Below are 20,517 nucleotides of genomic sequence, written 5' to 3' on the forward strand. Positions count from 1 at the left end.
CACAACTAAATATGTTATGCATGAAAAAAAAATGTATAAGAGAAAGATCTAAAGAGGGAAGGAGCTATAAGAGGAGGACAAGCTCATTGTCATGTCTGAAACGGAACAGAGTCAAGCATGTGCTTTCCATATGTTTCATGTGTTTGATACTGTTCCTTTTATTCCATTACAGCCATTACAATGAATCCATCCTCCTATAGCTCCTCCCACCAGCCTCCTCTGATTTCTGATTTGCGTGAGTGTGTGCTTGTCTGGGCCAGAGAGGGGTAATGGTGCCACTGATGTGGGACGGTCGGCAGCTGTGTTTAAAGAAGTGGAGCACTACCTCCTCGACTCTCGCTGTCCGCAGGCTTCACCTGGATAGGCCTGTTCATCTGGAGAGGGAGAAAGAGATTGAGAATAGAGAGGGTTGGAGGGAAAGAGAAAGAAAGTAAGGAAGAGAAGACAGAGAAGAGAGAGAAATAGGTTAGGACTGCTTACATAACATCAAGATATAGCTGCACACCATTTCCTAAATGTCATTGACAGCGTTGGCAAATAAGTAACAATACTTGTCAATATGTTTTGAGATGTAATTGTGTTGGTTGGGAGAGAAGGACAACCTTTGAGATTTGATAGTACAGGTTCAGGAATTTAGAGAGCGGGATGAAGAAGGATGGAAAGAGAAAGGGAGAGGATGTGTGCAAGCTCTGTTCAAGTACATTGCAGTTCACCCGGGCCTCATTACAGATATATACATTTGAATTGGTCTGACTAGGTCTAACTTTCTGCCTGCCTGCTTGTCTCTCTTTCTCTCTGTCTGTCCGTCCATCTATCTTTTTAACTAATCTAGACACCAAGTTCTCATATAAGGCCTTGTCGCCCTTTTCCATTCCTCTTTCCATTCCCCCTACACTCCTCCTTTACACTCCTCATTTCATTTCTCCTTTACACTCCTCATTTCATTCCTCCTTTACACTCCTCATTTCATTCCTCCTTTACACTTCTAATTTTATTCCTCCTTTGCACTTCTAATTTCATTCCTCCTTTACACTCTTACTTTTCACCCCTCATTTCCTTTCTCCTTTACAGTCCTCCTTCCATTCCGCCAAGGCCTGTCTGTCAATTATGGCTGCTTTCCCACTGCTCTCCGGCTCAGTAATACATGCAAGCCACAAAATGCTCGCTGCCAATCAATTTTTAATAATGCCAATCGCCACACTGCCAGGAGGGAAGGGGAGAGAGAGGGGGAGGGAAGGGGGGGAGTAATAGAGAGAGGGGAAGTGAGGGAGGGAGAGGGAGACTGGGGAGAGGGGGAGTGAGGGAGGGAGAGGGAAGCAGAGAAGTGGGGGAGTGAGAGCAAGAAGGATAGGGAGCCTGGGGAGAGCTGGAACAATGTGCCACATAGGGGAAAGAAGTGTGTGTGTGTGAGTGGGTGTGTGTGTATGTGTTTGTTGGTGCGTGCGTGTTATCAGGTAGTGTATGAAAGGATGTATGCTTCATGGTTCTGCAATTCTCCCACTTTGTTGCATTTACGTACAGACTAACCAGACTAACCAAAACAAAAACACTGCTGAGTGCTACACCTTAATGAATGAAATCCGTGGTTAGTGGACTAGGCAGCACTCTGGATGAGATAGAGCTCAATAAAGCCATGTTTTGCTCTAAAGTAAACGACCAGTAAACTACTAGAGGCTGACAATATTAGGGGAACACTTTGGTATATTACTGTGTTTTTACCATCTCTTCCTCAGTGTAAAAAGTCCAGTTCTGCTATACCTCTCAATGCACTATAACACTCCTTCTTTTAAGGCCCAGTCACCCTTTCTCCCTCCTTCCCTCCCTTTTCATTCATCACCAGTAAATGTTTTTAATGTGTTTTGATGCATTATTTATATCACCCTGGCTGCTAATATTGAGAGAGAGAGAGAGGGAGAGAGAGCGGAGTGAAAGAGAGAGGGAGGTGTGGAGAGAGGGCGATGGGGAAAGAGTGGTGGAGAGACTGAAAGACAGCGAGAGAGAGAGAGAGAGCAAAGAGAGAGAAAAAGAGCTAGGAGTGACAGAGAAATAAGTGGGACTAACAGAAGTCACAGCTAGATGGTAGCATTGAGCAACATTATGCATCACTCACAACAGCCTACAACTCTCTACCTCCCCATTCTCCATTATACACTTCCCTGAAAATACTAGAAAATACTATCTCCACCTCAGATTCACACAAAGGAGCACCATTAAACGCACCCACATTCACACGCATGTACAAACATACACTCAGGGACTCATACACATCCATCCACGGTGTCTTAGTGAGAAACAGACTTCTTACTGTTTTCTTGTGAGTTGAGAATTCTATGCTTCATTCACACTTACTCACACACGCCTAGTATATGTTCTCTCTCTCACACACACACACACACACACACACACACACACACACACACACACACACACACACACACACACACACACACACACACACACACACACACACACACACACACACACACACACACACACACACACTTATTTTTCATGAGCATGTCCTTATTTCTATTATAGCATATTGGATGACTGTCAGTCATATTCCATTCACCCAGTTCAATGTAACATCGATAGGTTAAGGCTACTACATGATACTCGAATTTGCCCTATATAATACCCATCATGAGGTTGCTACAACCTCACAACCAAACCACTACACAACCTACATCCTTGTGACCATGTTAAAGTTATAGTCAACAAACTAGAACTAACGCGTTAGTACCCATAATGTAATCCATGTGTACAATCACGCAGTACATTGTACAGAAAGCAGTTTAGCAGTTACAACGGAGGGCCCCGATGGCAATAAATTAATAAAACCGAAAGCTTACCTTGACTTGGAAAAGTTGCAGTGTTGGATAGCTGTCACGCCCTGACCTTAGAGAGCTTTTTATGTCTCTGTTTTGGTTTGGTCAGGGTGTGATTTGGGTGGGCATTCTATGTTCTATTTTCTATGTATTTGTATTTCTTTGTTTTGGCCGGGTATGGTTCTCATACCCGGCCAATACCCGGGGGGGGGCACACTTGGAGATTGGCGGAGTCAGGTTATAGACCTGAGCCAACTCCCCGTGCTTACCGTGGGGAGAGAGTGACTAGTCAGGCACCAGGCTATGCGGCTCTGCGCCGTGTGTCTCTCATAGCCTGGTGCGCTCTCTGCAATCTCCCCGCAGTTGCCGTGCTAGAGTTGGCGTTCAGCCAGGAGGGATTGTGCCGGCTCAGCGCTCCTGGTCTCCGGTGCGTCTCTTCGGCCCGGGTTATCCTGCGCCAGCTCTACGCACGGTATCCCCAGTTCGCCAGGAGAACCCATTGCGGCCTGTTCCAGCTTCCCGCACGTGCCGGGCTAAAGTGGGCATGCAGCCAAAAGGAGAGGTGCAAGTGTTAAGCACCAGATCTCCAGTGCTCCCCCACAGCCCGGTTCGACCTGTGCCTGCGCTCGGGAGGTGCTGGGCTAAAGGGGGCATTCAGCCTGGAAGAGTGGTGCCAGGGATAAGCACCAGATCTCCAGTGCTCCCCCACAGCCCGGTTCATCCTGTGCCTGCTCCCAGAACCAAGCCTCCTGTATGTCTCCCCAGCCTGGTGGGCCCTGTGGCAGCCCCACGCACCAGGCTGTCTATACGTCTCCTCCCATCAGTGAGGATCCACAGTCCGGGGTCCGCAACGAGGGTTCCCAGTCCGGGGCCCGCAACGAGGGTCCCCAGTCCGGGGTCGGCGACGGGGGTCCCGCACCAGAGGCGCTACCAAAGTGGGGTGAGCCAGAGGTGGAGCGGGGTCTACGTTCCGCACTAGAGCCGCCACCGCGGATAGATGCCCACCCAGACCCTCCCCTATAGGTTCAGGTTTTGTGGCCAGAGTCCGCACCTTTGGGGGGCCCTGACCTTAGAGAGCTTTTTATGTCTCTATTTTGGCTTGGTCAGGGTGTGATTTGGGTGGGCATTCTGTGTTCTATTTTCTATGTTTTTGTATTTCTTTGTTTTGGCCGGGTATGGTTCTCAATCAGGGACAGCCTTCTATCGCGTTGTCTCTGATTGGGAATCATACTTAGGCAGCCTTTTTCCCTTTTGTGTTTGTGGGAAGTTGTCTTTGTGGCACTATAGCCTTTAAGCTTCACGGTCGTTTTGTATTGTTTATTGTTTTTTGTTGGCGACATTATCCAAATAAATAGTAATGTAGGCTCACCACGCTGCGCTTTGGTCCAGTTCTTTCGACGGCCGTGACAATAGCCTTAGTCAGCTAACATAAAAACCATTCCTCTCTGGTTTAGTCAGGCTGTGTAGTAGGCTAAAATAGCTGCATTAGCTTAAAGTAAGTGAAAGGTAAACTAAGAAAAAATATATATATATAGCTAACTCTCTCTTGGCTGCTTGTCCTTAATGTTTTGAAGAAAATAATTTGTTCAAAATATTTCAACTATTGTCTTTCTCGCTCTTTGAGTCAACTACTCAGCACACTTTATGCACTACAGTGTAAGCTAGCTGTAGCTTGTGCTTTCAGTAATAGATTCATTCACTGACACTTTGATTGGATGGACAAGATGCTAGTTCACACTGCAAGAGCTCTGATAGGTTGGAGGACGTCCTCCGGAAGTCGTCATAATTACTTTGTAAGTCTTTGGAAGGGGGTGAGAACCATGAGCCTCCTAGGTTTTGTATTGAAGTCAATGTTGCAGAGGAGGACGGAAAATAGCTGTCCTCTGGCTACACCATGGTGCTAGCCTAGAGGGGGCTGTTGAAGCTACAGTAGACATTAAAATAAAATACAATAAAATGTTATTGGTCACATACACGTATTTGGCAGATGTTATTGCAGGTGTAACGAAATGCTTGTGTTCCAAGCTCCAACAGTGCAGTAGATTCTAACAATTCACAACAATACACAAATCTAAAAGTAAAAGAATGGAATTAAGAAATATATAAATATTAGTTAGAGCAATGTCAGAGTGGCATTGACTACAATAAGGTAGAATAGAATACAGTAAATACATATGAGATGGGTAAAGCAGTATGTCAACATTATTAAAGTGACTAGTGTTCCATTATTAAAGTGGCCATGTCTACGTATATAGAGCTGCAGCCTCTAAGGTGCAGGGTTGAGTAACCGGGTGGTAGCCTGTTAGTGATGGCTATTTAACAGTCAGATTGACTGTTGAACAGGCTGTGGCTCAGGTGGTTGATGTACTTCTTGATCTTTTTGGCCTTCCTGTGACATCGGGTGCTGTAGGTGTCCTACAGGGCAGGCAGTGTGCTCCCGGTGATGCGTTGGGCAGAACGCACCAACCTTTGGAGAGCCCTGCGGTTGCGGGCGGTGCAGCCCGAACGGGAAGCTCTCAATTGCGCATTTGTAAAGGTTTGTGAGGGTCTGAGGGGCCAAGCCAAATTTCTTCAGCCTCCTGAGGTTGAAGAGGTGCTGTTGTGCCGTTTTCACCACACTGTCTGTATGGGTGGACCATTTCAGATTGTCAGTGATGTTTACGCCAAGGAACACGTTCTCCACTGCGGTCCCGTCGATGTGGATAAGGGCATGCTCCCTCTGTTTTTTCACGATCAGCATCCATGATCAGAATTCATTGCAAAACAGTGTTTTTTAATCAGGTATTTAGTATAGTTTTATCTAAAAATGTTAGCTTTTTAAATATTTCACTTTCTTTATTTTTTTATTCACTGAGTAGGATGATCCTCCCCTTCCTCCTCTGAGGAGCCTCCACTGACACACACACACAACTATGTTTTCATCATAGCAATAAGATAAAAGTGAATCACATTGAGGAGAAAGTCTAACACTGGAGGAGAGGTCATTTCCTTAACAAAATGAGAGAGCACTGCTTGAAATTCTTACAGTGAGAATGAGACTTGCTTTACTTTCATATTCCTTCCTCAGCTAGTAGCAGTAGTATTTTGTTAAAGTCCTCAATTTAACTGGTGTTTACTTAGAAATTGCTTAATATTATGACATTACTAATACTAATAACTACCATTTGATGCTTTAACATAACATACAATTGTATTGGCCGTCAAAACCAATGTGTATTTTTGCTCTGTTGTTTAATTCCAAACATCACAGATACCACACATACTGTGGTGGCAAATTACCAATTTAATTGACTAAGAAATAAATAAAAACAGACAGAAAGTATCAATTGTTACTGTTGTTTTCTAACTACCATCTGTGCCAGGATTGTAAAGTAAAGTGTTAACAATTCTCCCTTCCTCTCACACCCCTCCTCACTATAGTAGTGAGTCCTTTTCTTTCACATCTCATACATATGGGAGAGGAGAGAACAATTCAAGACCTAGTTGTTTGGCCACGTATTGAGTAGCAAGTCAGTCACATGGGAGGAAGCAAGACAAATACTAAATAAAAAAACATCAAGATGAATTGGCACAATCTGTGCTTCTCTTGGCGTCTCCTGCAGCCAGTCGGCTACTCTAACTGTGATATGGTCAGACGCTGCATCACTGATAAGAAGCCATGCTGTATATATATATATTCGGGTTTCCGCCTGATCAATTAAAAAAACGACCTATGGTCATTTTCTTTTGCAGTTAAAGTGCAGTTAAAACCTTATTTTCCTGTGTTTTATATATATTTCCACAGGTTGGAATAATACTGTGGAATTGTGCAAATGATGATAATGCCCTTTCAGTGAAAGAGCTGTTTGAAAAGACGGTGGGATGGAGTTTTGACCTGCCTGTTGACATCAACATGTGGTAAATTTGTTAACAGACCAATAAGAGAGTTTCAAAACCTCTCTGCCAGTAACAGCTAGTTTACAGTTTCTCAGACAGTCCTAGCTAAATTATTATCTTTGCTAAGAAGCTATTTAGTTTCTTTTTGACTATTTTAATTGAAAACAATCACAGTAAGGTCCTTAATTGTTATCAATAAATGATTTGATATTGAGATAAAAACATCTGCATTGTACGTTTAAATTATTTTGAGTTCACAGCCTGCAATCTTTCACAATTCATTTTCTTGACAGTCCTTCCCCCCTTCTAGAATACATTCATCTTAAAGGGACACAAAATAAAACTGGGTGTCAAGGCACAAGCTGTTTCAAATGCTAGGCAGAAAAAAAGACTTTGGGAAAATCTCAAGCAATCACGTGTTCTGTGGCTGATTTCTCTTTGTCTCCATCAGCTATTTGTTCAGCAGGCTACAGACTAGTCTTTACTCCTCTTCTCACATCCTTTCTTTCAACTGTTTCACACCAATCTTTCTCTATCTCTAGTCCTGTTTATGTCTTCTCTCTTTCTTTTCAAGTTACAGTTTGTCGATAGTTTAAGCATCTATAGACAATTTACAGGGGACTATCTAAATAAATATACATACAAAATATACAATTTTTAAATATACAGTACATTTGCCTTATTTTTGTCTGTCTGACAAAAACTGCATCAGAGTTTGTGACAACAGCAGTTCGTTTAGCCTTCAAACACATTTGAAATGCAACCAGTATCATATTACAGTTAGATAATAATAGAAGGTACAGATGTGTTGTTTGGATGAGAATAACTCTGCAACGCGCATGGATTGATTGATGAAACACACAGGCACATGAACACACACACACAAACATGGATTCATCTGATGAAACACACAGGCACATGAACACACACACACAAACATGGATTCATCTGATGAAACACACAGGCACATGAACACACACACACAAACATGGATTGATCTGATGAAACACACAGGCACATGAACACACACACACAAACATGGATTGCTCGTATGCAAGCTGTTGATATCTCGAATGTAATACATGATCTGATGAAACACACAGGCACATGAACACACACACACAAACACGGATAGCTATATAATTAGACATACAGTATGCAGGCAATCAACAGCCTCTGACGTTTACATGGTGATTATAGGAGACACTATACAAAGAGAGGGTCTATATAAGAAAGGTGGTGGAGAGGGAGAAAAAGAGAGGGAGGAGGAGAAGGAAAGGGAGGAGAAGGAGAAGGAGAGGAGGGAGGAGAAGGAAAGGTAGGATGAGAGGGAGAGGGAGGAAAGGGAGAGGAGGAAGACAGAGAAGGAGAGGGGGGGAGGAGGCGTGGAGAAAAAGGAGAGGGAGGAGGAGATGGAGAGGGAGGAGAAGAAGGAGAGGGAGGAGGAGAGGGAGAGGGAGGAGGAGAAGGAGAGGGAGGAGAAGAAGGATAGGGAGGAGGAGAAGGAGAGGGAGGAGGACAGGGAGGAGAAGAGGGAGAGGGAGGAGGAGAAGGAAGGAAGGGAAGATGGGGAAGGAAGGGAGGAGGAGAGAGAGAGGGAGGACAGAGATGAGGGGGTGAGGAGGAGAGGGAGGAGGAGAAGGAGAGAGAGGATGAGAGGCATTGGAAGGAGAGGGAGGATGAGAGGAAGAGGTAGGAGGAGAGGGAGGAGGACAGGGAGTAGAGGGAGAGGGAGGAAGAAGGGAGAAGGAGGAGGAGAGGGAGGAAGAAAGGGAGGAGGGAGAGGTAGGAGGAGAGGAGGAGAGGGAGGAGGAGGAGAGGGAGGAGGAGAAGGAGAGGGAGGAGAAGAAGGATAGGGGGAGGAGAGGAAGAGGGAGGAGGGACAGGGAGGAGAAGAGGGAGAGGGAGAAGAAGGAGAGGGAGGATGAGGGAGGATGAGAGGGAGGAGGAGAAGGAGAGCAGACAGAGAATAAGACAGAAGGGAAATTGGTGGGGGAAAGGTTAAGGGCAAAGAGAGGTGTTTATGTGCACATGTGCCTGTGTGTGAGAGAGAGAAAGAGAGGGAGAAGGTGTTGAGTATTTCCAGAGCCTCTTTCTAAACCCACTGCAACAGAATGCATAGGCTTTGCAGCGTAGATTAGGTGACACGAGAAAGCCATAAATTCTCCTTTCTTTCCCCAGAAGTGGACATAAATCAAGCTATGGCAGCAGCAGCGTGCCATCACTGGGTTTGATTTTACTTATCTAATGAATAAGAAATGAAAACAAGTTCCAAATTTGGAACTTGGCAAAATCTTTCTCTTCCTCCCTCCCTCTCTTTTTCCTCTGTCTAGTGGTCACTGAGGTAGAGAGAGTGGGCTTTAGTTAATTTGGGTATTTATGTATTGTGTTGTCATCCAAAGCATTCCCTGCGCGCGCACACACACACACACACACACGCTTCACATTTTATCAGTCTCACACACACACACACACACACACACACACACACACACACACACACACACACACACACACACACACACACACACACACACACACACACACACACACACACACACACACACACACACACACACACACACACACACACACACTTCACATTTTATCAGTCTCTCGCTCTCTCTCACACACACAGACACACAAGCACATACACATCCTCTCTCTTTCTCTCCTGTCTCCTCTCTGTGGTAGTGTGAGGACCAGTACAAGGGCATGGTGACTGACAGTCCAGTACCACACCCTCCATTCGCTCACTCTAACATCCAGAGACAGAGAGAGAGACAACTGGGGGGGGGGGGGGGGGGGGAATAGTGTGTGGGCAGCAGGTAGCCAAGCGGTTTAGAGCGTTGGGCCAGTGACTGAAAGGTCGCTGGTTCAAAGCTGAATAGGTGAAACATCGGTTTATGTGCCCTTGAGCAAGGCACTTAACCCTAATTGTTCCTTTAAGTCACTCTGGATAAGAGCGTCTGCTAAATGACCAACATTTAAAGATATGTAATAGCAAAACAGGTATTAAACAGGTTTTTGGAATCCTGGATGCTGAGTTAATCACCACAATCCCTGGGTAATGCCTGTTAACAGTTCCATTTGAATTATCAATGCGCATCCACTGTCCCACAGGCAATTTATAAACTTACGATACCAATAAGGTGCCATCCATGTCAATAATGACAGAGTAACGCCTGCAAGAGTTATGTAATGTTCAACCTCCATCTCTCTCTTAACTCCCTGCCCCTGGACCATCAGCACCTCGGGAGAGTGGGGGGATGCATAGTTCTATACTTTAGACTGACTTATCTTTCTCTCCCTCTCTTTCTCTTCTTTGCTCTCTCTCTCTTTTTCTTTCTCCCTCTTCGTCTCTTTCTCTCTCCCTGTCACCCCCCCTCCCCCTTCCTCCAGTCCTGGAGACAAAATGCTGAAGTGTTACTTTCAGAAAGGGAGAGCAGATCTGAGGCCTAGGACCGTAGGGACAATTTCCGGCTGTAAGTAATCCCTATAGCAGGGAACTTCTTTCTCTCTGGCTGGAGTAAACACAATTATGCATGGATACACACATGCACACAGTCATGATTAAGTGCGTGCACACACTCAACAGTATGCAATAAAGAGATCAGACACACATGATAATACACTTCTCAAACTCCTCACTAATACCAAGCATCCTGAGACATACACAAACACCTGCACACAGACAGCCCAGACACAGACTCCTGACTGCTCTCACCCTTCTCTCTCTCCCTGTCTGATTAAATACAGAACATGGAGGAAGAGAGGAGGGGAGTGTCATACTGACAAATCTGCCAGTAAGGCTTTGGCTAAGAAACAACAGTGATTCTTTCAGTAAGCCATCACCATGCGCTCAAACTTCAGAGGATAACTATAGGTGAGAAATATCCCTCTCCCACACATCAAACACTCTCATTACCATAATACTTTTGCAATTGAATCACTGTAATTTAGTCTGTGTTGAAACCAACTCACAGAGACTCTCTTTAAGAGTGTGGAACTGTTTGTTCCCTTAAAAAAGGTACACACACACACGCGCGCGCACGCGCGCATAGACTCCTACAAACACAGGGTGATCCTTCACCCTTGGAAAGTGTCAAGGACAGACAATTGCATCTGTCATTTACACTTCTCTATCTCTCATCTGCTCTTTTTCCACTTCCCACATTCCTGCCTTTATTCAATTCCACCGCTTCAGCTATTCACCCCTCTAACAACAGGGCTCCTTAATGAGCAGCACACCACTGTCTTCGCAGTCCCACCAAAGAATGATTTGAATCATTTTAAAACTTCAATCATTCCAAATGCAATACCTGAGACAGAGAATGAGAAAGAAAAGAGACGGAGGAGGACGCTGGCACCGCTGAAATTAAACCGGCGGCTCCAAATTTGCCCTTTGACCAAAGCTGAAATATGTCCCCCCCCCCCCCCCCGAGGAAGGATGTAACGTTAGCAGGCCCACCACCACTTCCCTCCCTGCATCTTAATTTACTAAATTGACTTGGGCTTCGTTTGTGGACACCTTCAGAGGACGTGGCGAGGCCAGCCAAAGAAAGGAAGGGAAAGCGAGAAAATTATCTTAGTGTGTGTCCAAAATAGCACCATATTCTCTATATAGTGCACTTCGTTTTCCCAAGGCTCATAGGACCCTTAAATTGCATCCGTCAATATCTCTACAACGTCTAGCATGTCTACAGAGGGAGGGAACTTTATCAGAACGTAAAGCTTCAGGATTGGTCCGGTCCGGTGCATTTATAATGAACCCTGGGAAATGTCAGGGGTCAAACCTTCTCTCACTCTGAAGTATACTACTAATTCCAATATGTTAGACATTCTTGCATTCCCTCCTCTGAACTATCGACTTACTTCCATTGTAAATGCTAGCATATACAAGGAATCGTCAGATAATACACATTATTTTCTGCTAAAAATGGTAATGTAAGACTGCTGGAGAAAATATAACAAAATAATAATTGTTTGGTACCCCGTGTGAGGATTACTTACATTTGAAGTCGGATGTTTACATAAACTTAGGTCATTAAAACTCGTTTGTCAACCACTCCACAAATTTCTTGTTAACAAACTATAGTTTTGGCAAGTCAGTTAGGACATCTACTTTGTGCATGACACAAGTCATTTTTCCAACAATTGTTCACAGACAGATTGTTTCACTTACAATTCACTGTATCACAATCCCAGTGGGTCAGAAGTTTATATACACAAAGTTGACTGTGCCTTTAAACAGCTTTAGCTGCTTCTGATATGCCCATTGACATAATTTTTGTCAATTGGAGGTGTACCTGGGGATGTATTTCAAGGCCTACCTTCAAACTCAGTGCCTCTTTGCTTGACATCATGAATGAATCAAAAGAAAAGAAAGAAGAAAGAGCTCAGAATTTTTTTTGTAGACGTCCACAAGTCTGGTTCATCCTTGGGAGCAATTTCCAAACGCCTGAAGGTACCACATTCATCTGTACAAACAATAGTACGCAAGTATAAACACCATGGGACCACGCAGCCGTCATAAAACTCAGGAAGGAGACGCGTTCTGTCTCCGAGAGTATAACGTACTTTGGTGCGAAAAGTGCAAATCAATCCCAGAAGAACAGCAAAGGATCTTGTGAAGATGCTGGAGGAAACAGGTACAAAAATATCTATATCCACAGTAAAACGAGTCCTTTATCGACATAACCTGAAAGGCCGCTCAGCAAGGAAGAAGCCACTGCTCCAAAACCGCCATAAAAAAGCCAGACTACGTTTTGCAACTGCACATGGGGACAAAGATTGTACTTTTTGTAGAAATGTCCCCTGGTCTGATGAAACAAAAAAATAACTGTTTGGCCGTAATAACCATCGTAATGTTTGGAGGAAAAAGGGGGATGCTTGCAAGCCGAAGAACACCATCCCAACCGTGAAGCACGAGAGTGGCAGCATCATGTTGTGGGGGTGCTTTGCTGCAGGAGGCACTGGTGCTCTTCAAAAAATAGATGACTTCATGAGGAATAAAAATTATGTGGATATATGTAAGCAACATCTCAAGACATCAGTCAGGAAGTTAACTTCTTTGAGAAAGGGGGGCAGTATTGAGTAGCTTGGATGAATAAGGTGCCCAGAGTAAACAACCTGCTACTCAGGCCCAGAAGCTAATATATGCATATAAGTAGTAGATTTGGATAGAAAACACTCTGAAGTTTCTAAAACTGTTTGAATGATGTCTGTGAGTATAACAGAACTCATATGGCAGGCAAAAACTTGAGAGAAAATCCAACCAGGAAGCGGGAAATCTGAGGTTTGTAGGTTTGCCTATCCAATATCCAGTGTCTATGGGGTCATATTGCACTTCCTAAGGCTTCCACTAGATGTCAACATTCTTTAGAACCTTGTTTCAGGCTTCTACTGTGAAGGATGAGGGAATGAGAGCTGTTTCAACCAGGTGTCTGGCAGTGTGCCATGAGCTCACTCAGGCGCGCCCCCGTGAGAGGTAGCTGCGTTCCTTTTCATTTTTAAATACAAAGGAATTCTCCGGTTGAAACATTATCGAAGATTTATGTTAAAAACATCCTAAAGATTGATTCTATACATCGTTTGACATGTTTCTACGAACTGTAATGGAATTTTTTGACTTTGTCTGGCCTGCGCGTCGTGAATTTGGATTTTTGAACTAAACACGCAAACAAAAAGGAGGTATTTGGACATAAATTATGGACTTTATCGAACAAAACAAACATTTACTGTGGAACTGGGATTCCTGGGAGTGCATTCTCATGAAGATCATCAAAGCTAAGTGAATATTTATAATGCTATTTCTGATTTCTGTTGACTCCACAACATGGCGGGTACCTGTATGGCTTGTTTTTGTGTCTGAGCGCCGTACTCAGATTATTGCATGGTGTGCTTTTTCCGTAAAGTTTTTTTAAAATCTGACACAGCGGTTGGTTTAACTTCTTATAGCTGCAGGGGCAGTATTGAGTAGCTTGGATGAAAGGTGCACAGAGGTGCCCAGAAAAAACAGCCTGCTCCTCAGTCATAGTTGCTAATATATGCATATTATTATTAGTATTGGATAGAAAACACTCTGAAGTTTCTAAAACTGTTTGAATTTCTGTGAGTATAACAGAACTCATGTGGCAAGCAAAAACCTGAGAAGAAATCCAAACGGGAAGTGGGAATTCTGAGGCTGGTCGATTTTCAACCAAGATCCTATTGAAATCACAGCGAGATATGGATGAGTTTGCACTTCCTACGGGTTCCACTAGATGTCAACAGTCTGTAGAACCTTGTCTGATGCCTCTACTTTGAAGGGGGGCCGAATGAGAGGGGAATTAGTCAGGTCTGCCATGACCTGACCATGCTTTGACCATGCACATTCACATGAGAGGGAGCTCTGTTCCATCGCTCATCTGAAGTCAACGTAATTCTCCGGTTGGAACGTTATTCAAGATTTATGTTAAAAACATTCTAAAGATTGATTCAATACATCGTTCGACATGTTTCTACTGACTGTTACGGAACTTTTGGACATTTTGTCTGCTTTTAGTGAACGCGCTTCCTGACGTTGGATTTGTTTATCAAACTCGCTAACAAAAATAGCTATTTGGACATAAATGATGGACATTACCGAACCAAACAAACATTTCTTGTGGAAGTGGGAGCCCTGGGAGTGCATTCCAACGAAGATCAGCAAAGGTAAGTGAAGATTTATAATGCTTTTTGAGTTTTGTTGACTGCACAATTTGGCAGGTAACTGTATGGCTTGCTCGTGGCTGAACGCTGTTTTCAGATTATTGAATATTGTGTTTTGCCGTAAAGCTTTTTGAAATCTGACACAGCGGTTACATTAAGAACAAGTGTATCTTTAATTCTATGTAAAACATGTATCTTTCATCAAAGTTTATGATGAGAATTTATGTTATTTGACGTGGCTCTCTGCAATTTCTCCGGATATTTTGGAGGCATTTTTGAACATGGCGCCAATGTAAACTGAGGTTTTTGGATATAAATATGAACTTAATCGAACAAGACATACTGTATATGTATTGTGTAACATGAAGTCCTATGAGTGTCATCTGATGAAGATCTTCAAAGGTTAGTGATTAATTTTATCTCTATTTGTGCTTTTTGTGACTCCTCTCTTTGTCTGGAAAAATTGCAGAATTTTTCTGTGAGTTGGTGTGTGTGTGAGCAAATTAAGTGTGTGTGTGTGTGTGTGTGTGTGTGTGTGTGTGCGAGCGCGTGTGCGTGTGTGTGTGCGTGTGCGTGTGAGTGTGAGTGTGATTGTGCGTGAGTGTGTAGAGTTCTGTGAGTTAATACAAATAAAATGGTCAATGCAGATATGTAGCCATTTTGTTTGCTATTTGGCAGTCTTATGGCTTGGGGATAGAAGCTGTTCAGGAGTCTGTTGGTGTCAGACTTGTTGCTCTGGTACCGCTTGCCTTGCGGAAGCAGAGAGAACAGTCTATGGCTTGGGTGGATTGAGTCTTACATTTTTTTTCCTGGCCTTCCTTTCACACTGCCTGGTATATATAAATATTGTTTTAATTTAACCTTTATTTAACAAGGCAATTCAGTTAAAGAATAAATTCTTATTTACAATGACGGCCAACCCGGCCAAACCCGGGCGACGCTGCGTCAATTGTGCGCCGCCCAATGGGACTCCCAATCACGGCCGGATGTGATACAGCCTGGATTCAAACCAGGGACTGTAGTGACGCTTCTTGGCTGTCCGCACCACACTCTGTAGCACCATGCGATTGAGGAAAGTGCAGTTGCCACACTAAGCAGTGCAGCAGCCAGTAAAGATGCTCTCAATGGTGTATAGCCTTTTGAGGATTTGATGGCCGATGCCAAATCTTTTCAACCTCCTGAGTAGGTTGACTATGTGCTTGTGTGTGGACCGTTTTAAGTCCTCAGTGATTTGGACACCGAGGAATTTGAAGCTCTCGACCCACTCCCCTACAGCCCAGTTGATGTGGATGCGGGCGTGCTCGCCCCCCATATTCCCTGGAGTCCATGATCAGCTCCGGGGTCTTACTGATGCTGAGGGAGAGGTTGTTGTCCTGGCACCACACTGCCAGGTCACTGACCTCCTCCCTATAGGCTGTCTCATCGTTGCCGGTGATCAGGCCTACCACCGTTGTGTCAGCAAATCCAGGATCCAGTTACAAAGAGAGGTGATCAGTCCCAGGGTCCTAAGCTTGGTGACGAGCTTGGAGGGGACAATGGTGTTGAACGCTGAGCTGTAGTCAATGAACAGCGTTCTCACAAAGGTATTCCTCTTATCTAGGTGGCTGGGGGAAGTGTGGAGTGCAATTGCGTCGTCTATGGATCTGTTGGGGCGGTATGCAAAATGGAGGGGATGATCTAGAGTGTCTTGGATGATGAAGTTAATATGTGCCATAACCAGCCTTTCAGAACAGGGCGTTAGTCATTTTTGCAGGTAGCCTTAGAGTTTTTGGGAACAGGAATGATGGTGGTCAGATTGAGACGTGGGGATTACAGGCTGGGACAAGGAGAGGTTGAAAATGACCGTGAAAATACCTGCCAGGAGTCGTTGACAAAAAAAACTCCAGCCACCCAAGTCATAGACTGTTCTCTCTGCTACCACACGGCATGCTGTACCGATGCACCAAGTATGGAACCAACAGGACCATGAACAGCTTGTACTCCAAAGGTATAAGACTGCTAAATAGTTAGTTTAATAGTTAGCCAATAGCTATCTGGACTATCTGCATTGACCCTTTTTGGACTAACTCTTTTGACTCATCACATACGCTGCTGCTAAAGTTTATTGGCTATCCTTTTGCCCAGTCACTTTATCCCTACCTATATGTACAGGGCATTCAGAAAGTATTCAGACCCCTTGACTTTTTCCACATTTTGTTATGTTACAGCCTTATTCTAAAATTGATTAACTTCTTTGGGAAAGGGCGGCAGTATTGAGTAGCTTGGATGAATTTTTTATTTATTTATTTATTTCACCTTTATTTAACCAGGTAGGCAAATTGAGAACACGTTCTCATTTACAATTGCGACCTGGCCAAGATAAAGCAAAGCAGTTCGGCACATACAACAACACATAGTTACACATGGAGTAAAACAAACATACAGTCAATAATACAGTGAAAAATAAGTCTATATACAATATGAGCAAGTGAGGTGAGATAAGGGAGGCGAAGGCAAACAAAATATATATATAAATAAATAAAAATATAAAAAGGCCATGGTGGTGAAGTAAATACAATATAGCAAGTAAAAAAACACTGGAATGGTTGGTTTGCAGTGGAAGAAGGTGCAAAGTAGAGATAGAAATAATGGGGTGCAAAGGAGCAAAATAAATAAATACAGTAGGTAAAGAGGTAGTTGTTTGGGCTAAATTATAGATGGGCTATGTACAGGTGCAGTAATCTATGAGCTGCTCTGACAGCTGGTGCTTAAAGCTAGTGAGGGAGATAAGTGTTTCCAGTTTCAGAGATTTTTGTAGTTCGTTCCAGTCATTGGCAGCAGAGAACTGGAAGGAGAGGCGGCCAAAGGAAGAATTGGTTTTGGGGGTGACCAGAGAGATATACCTGCTGGAGCGCGTGCTACGGGTGGGCGTTGCTATGGTGACCAGCGAGCTGAGATAAGGGGGGACTTTACCTAGCAGGGTCTTGTAGATGACCTGGAGCCAGTGGGTTTGGCGACGAGTGTGAAGCGAGGGCCAGCCAACGAGAGCGTACAGGTCGCAGTGGTGGGTAGTATATGGGGCTTTGGTGACAAAACGGATGGCACTGTGATAGACTGCATCCAGTTTATTGAGTAGGGTTTTGGATGCTATTTTGTAAATGACATCACCGAAGTCGAGGATTGGTAGGATGGTCAGTTTGGTCAGCGATCGGTTGAAGAGCATGCATTTAGTTTTACTTGTATTTAAGAGCAATTGGAGGCCACGGAAGGAGAGTTGTATGGCATTGAAGCTCGCCTGGAGGGTTGTTAACACAGTGTCAAAAGAAGGGCCAGAAGTATACAGAATAGTGTCGTCTGCGTAGAGGTGGATCAGAGACTCACCAGCAGCAAGAGCGACATCATTGATGTATACAGAGAAGAGAGTCGGTCCAAGAATTGAACCCTGTGACACCCTCAAAGAGACTGCCAGAGGTCCGGACAAAAGGAAGTAAAAAAGAAGGAAGATGTAAGTAGCCAGCCACCAGGAACAACTCCCACGGCTCCTCTGGAGGTCTCTCATAAGCCTAAATTGTACCCAACCCTGATAGACCAGGCGTGGAGAGAGAATCCCGATGATGAAAAAGTGGTGGTGAAACGACGGCAGCCAGTGCTTCCTGTCCCATCCCCACCACTCCCATTTGGGGAACCTCCTGGAGCCGAGGGAGGGGTAGAGCAGGAGGAGGAAAGGATAGTGCTAGCTGCCCTAGGGAAAGTCAGGAAAGACTTAAGCGAACTAGGACGTAGGATGAACAAGCGACAGGATGCAGGGGAAAGAGGTAGAGACAGGGCTTTACCACTCAGAAGGCTGAGGTCGCATAACCAGAGCCCAGGGAGGAGAGGAGTAGCAGAGTGGCTGGATGAAGAAGAGGAAAGGGAGGCTAGTCAGTATCCTCTAATTACCCTGCCCAAGCCACGGGCTGGGGACACAGGACAGGAACCTATTTTAGAAGTGTATTGGGCATGGACACATAGGGATGTAGAAAGAGCGGTGGAAGGAATGGTGCACCCTAAAACAGGCATGGAAGGATTTAGAAGGGATCTAGAAGGGTTGACAGCCAGCTTCAAGTTACACACAGGAGAAGTGGAGAGAGCAGTACGGCAGTTGGTGGGAAAGGACTGGGCAGCTGTACGAGGGCAATGGGTGTCGGGACTTAACAATTTAATTGCATTGCCATGGGCAGCAGATGGCGATTACGTTGTTAAAATTACAGAATTGTATAATAATTTGAGTTATTATTATCACCGACACGCATACTTCTCTAAGGTTTCTGAATGCAGGCAGGAGGATTACTTACATAGCTGATACCCAGTGTGAGGATTACTTACATAGCTGATACCCAGTGTGAGGATTACTTACATAGCTGGTGCCCAGTGTGAGGATTACTTACATAGCTGGTACCCAGTGTGAGGATTACTTACATAGCTGGTGCCCAGTGTGAGGATTACTTACAAAGCTGATGCCCAGTGTGAGGATTCTCTATCGTAAGGTGCTTTAGGAGGACGTAGTATAACTTCTCCTTGAGTAATAACGCATTGCATGCATCCCAAATGACACATGCACTGTTTTGTGCACTATTCTTGTCGAAGGAGGTGCACTATATGGACCAAAGTGCCATTTGGGAACCAGACTTAATCTCAGTATTCGGCATACATTTTTGTTGAGCTATTGTTACTGTTTCATACTATATGAATAATTTAAATCAGTTATAAAAGTAGTTGTATTTATTTTCAGGTATTGTATTATTTTTATGACTAACAGTAGGTTACAAGTCAGGTTCTTTAAATTAAGTGCGTCCGTTTTTATTGCTATATACAGTATCTAACCCAACCATGTATCTGGCTTAAGGCCAACGGAACATTTTCTCTGGATTTCTCTTTTTCATAGGACTTTGGTCAGAAGTAGTGCACTACATACGGAATATGGTGCCATTATGGACATATTCCCAGTCTCTTCATCTTGGTAGAGAAAAAGCCTTTGATGGCCCATGGGGCTGGCCTGTCAGACTCAGAGAATGTCCTGCTGGGGCTGCTTCTCAGATGGGTTTTTCCAGCTCTCTCCCTGGGGGTCCCGCACACCACTTACCCAGTGAAACAAAAATCAATGGCTTAATGATCCAAAATGGGTAATAGAATGAAAAGAGAAGCCCTAAAACAACAACATGTATTTTGACAGGGGCCACACTGTCCCGGGCCACAGTGTGTGGGTGGGACTGTGTTAAGTGTATGTGGGAGAGAGTGTGAGTTCACCCTGGCTTAGTGGCGCAAAACATATTGATTTATCGATTGCCTGTTTCACCCACAAGCCTCTCTCTCTCTTTTTCTCTCTTGCTCTCTATCCGTGCCCGCTGTACAGGATCATGGGACTTGAGACTGTAGTGGGGATTGGGAAGGCAAGGGAAGGGAAAGCAAGGGACGACAAGGCAAGGCAAGGGAAGGGAACGCGGGGGAAGGGAAGCCGGGGGATGTGAAGGCGGTGGAAGATGAGGGAAGGTAAGGGAAGGGGGGGGGGGGGGGGTAGTCCATCTCCCAGTTGACTCACAAGCCTTTTAACCAAGGCCCCTAGATTTATGAACTTGGGTCATGGCCAAAATCTTGACATATCTGCAAGGTGAGATTTATAAGAGCCTTAAAGAAGTTTGCGCAGGATGCCAAACCTCCTGTCCTACCATTGATAAGGGGTGGGGGCAGCTGTACTTTGTGATTAGCAGACAGGTTGTAGTTTAAGATATACTCCAAGGCGGCTCCAATTGCAAGATCAAAACAATATCATCATATCCTACAAGACCGAGTATACTGCAGTGCAATACAAACTCAAAGAGGTAGCACCTTTTTGGATCGTACGTTAGAAACGTTCTCAACAAACCCACAGCAATCAAGGCACTATCTAAGACAAAGTGGAAATGCAGACCTAACACACCACAAGGAAGCATTGACAAGGCCTTGAACATTAGAACAAAGTGTAAATGACCTCCAACAAGACCTGAGATGTGTTCATCTGTGATCCTTAAGATACTGTGACAACATCAAACCCACGATGAGAATCTGCACTCGACACAACCAAAACATGTTGACGTCATTGATTTGTCCCCTAGGTTGATTATGA

General features: G+C 44.4%; 1 protein-coding gene across 14 annotated transcripts in view; it reads right to left on the reverse strand.

Moving 5' to 3' along the window:
- Positions 1 to 20,517, reverse strand: part of LOC129815315 (CUGBP Elav-like family member 4) — a 146,516-nt gene that overhangs the window by 38,909 nt on the left and 87,090 nt on the right. For 13 of the 14 annotated variants that reach the window (XM_055869021.1, XM_055869020.1, XM_055869014.1 and 10 more), the window contains one exon: positions 326 to 374. In XM_055869021.1, coding sequence (XP_055724996.1) covers positions 326 to 374 — 49 coding nt within the window. Of the gene's footprint in view, positions 1 to 325; positions 375 to 20,517 lie in introns of those variants that run through there. The other variant, XM_055869018.1, reaches the window with a different exon arrangement.

The sequence above is a fragment of the Salvelinus fontinalis genome, chromosome 18 (assembly GCF_029448725.1).
Source record: "Salvelinus fontinalis isolate EN_2023a chromosome 18, ASM2944872v1, whole genome shotgun sequence".
NCBI lineage: Eukaryota > Metazoa > Chordata > Actinopteri > Salmoniformes > Salmonidae > Salvelinus > Salvelinus fontinalis.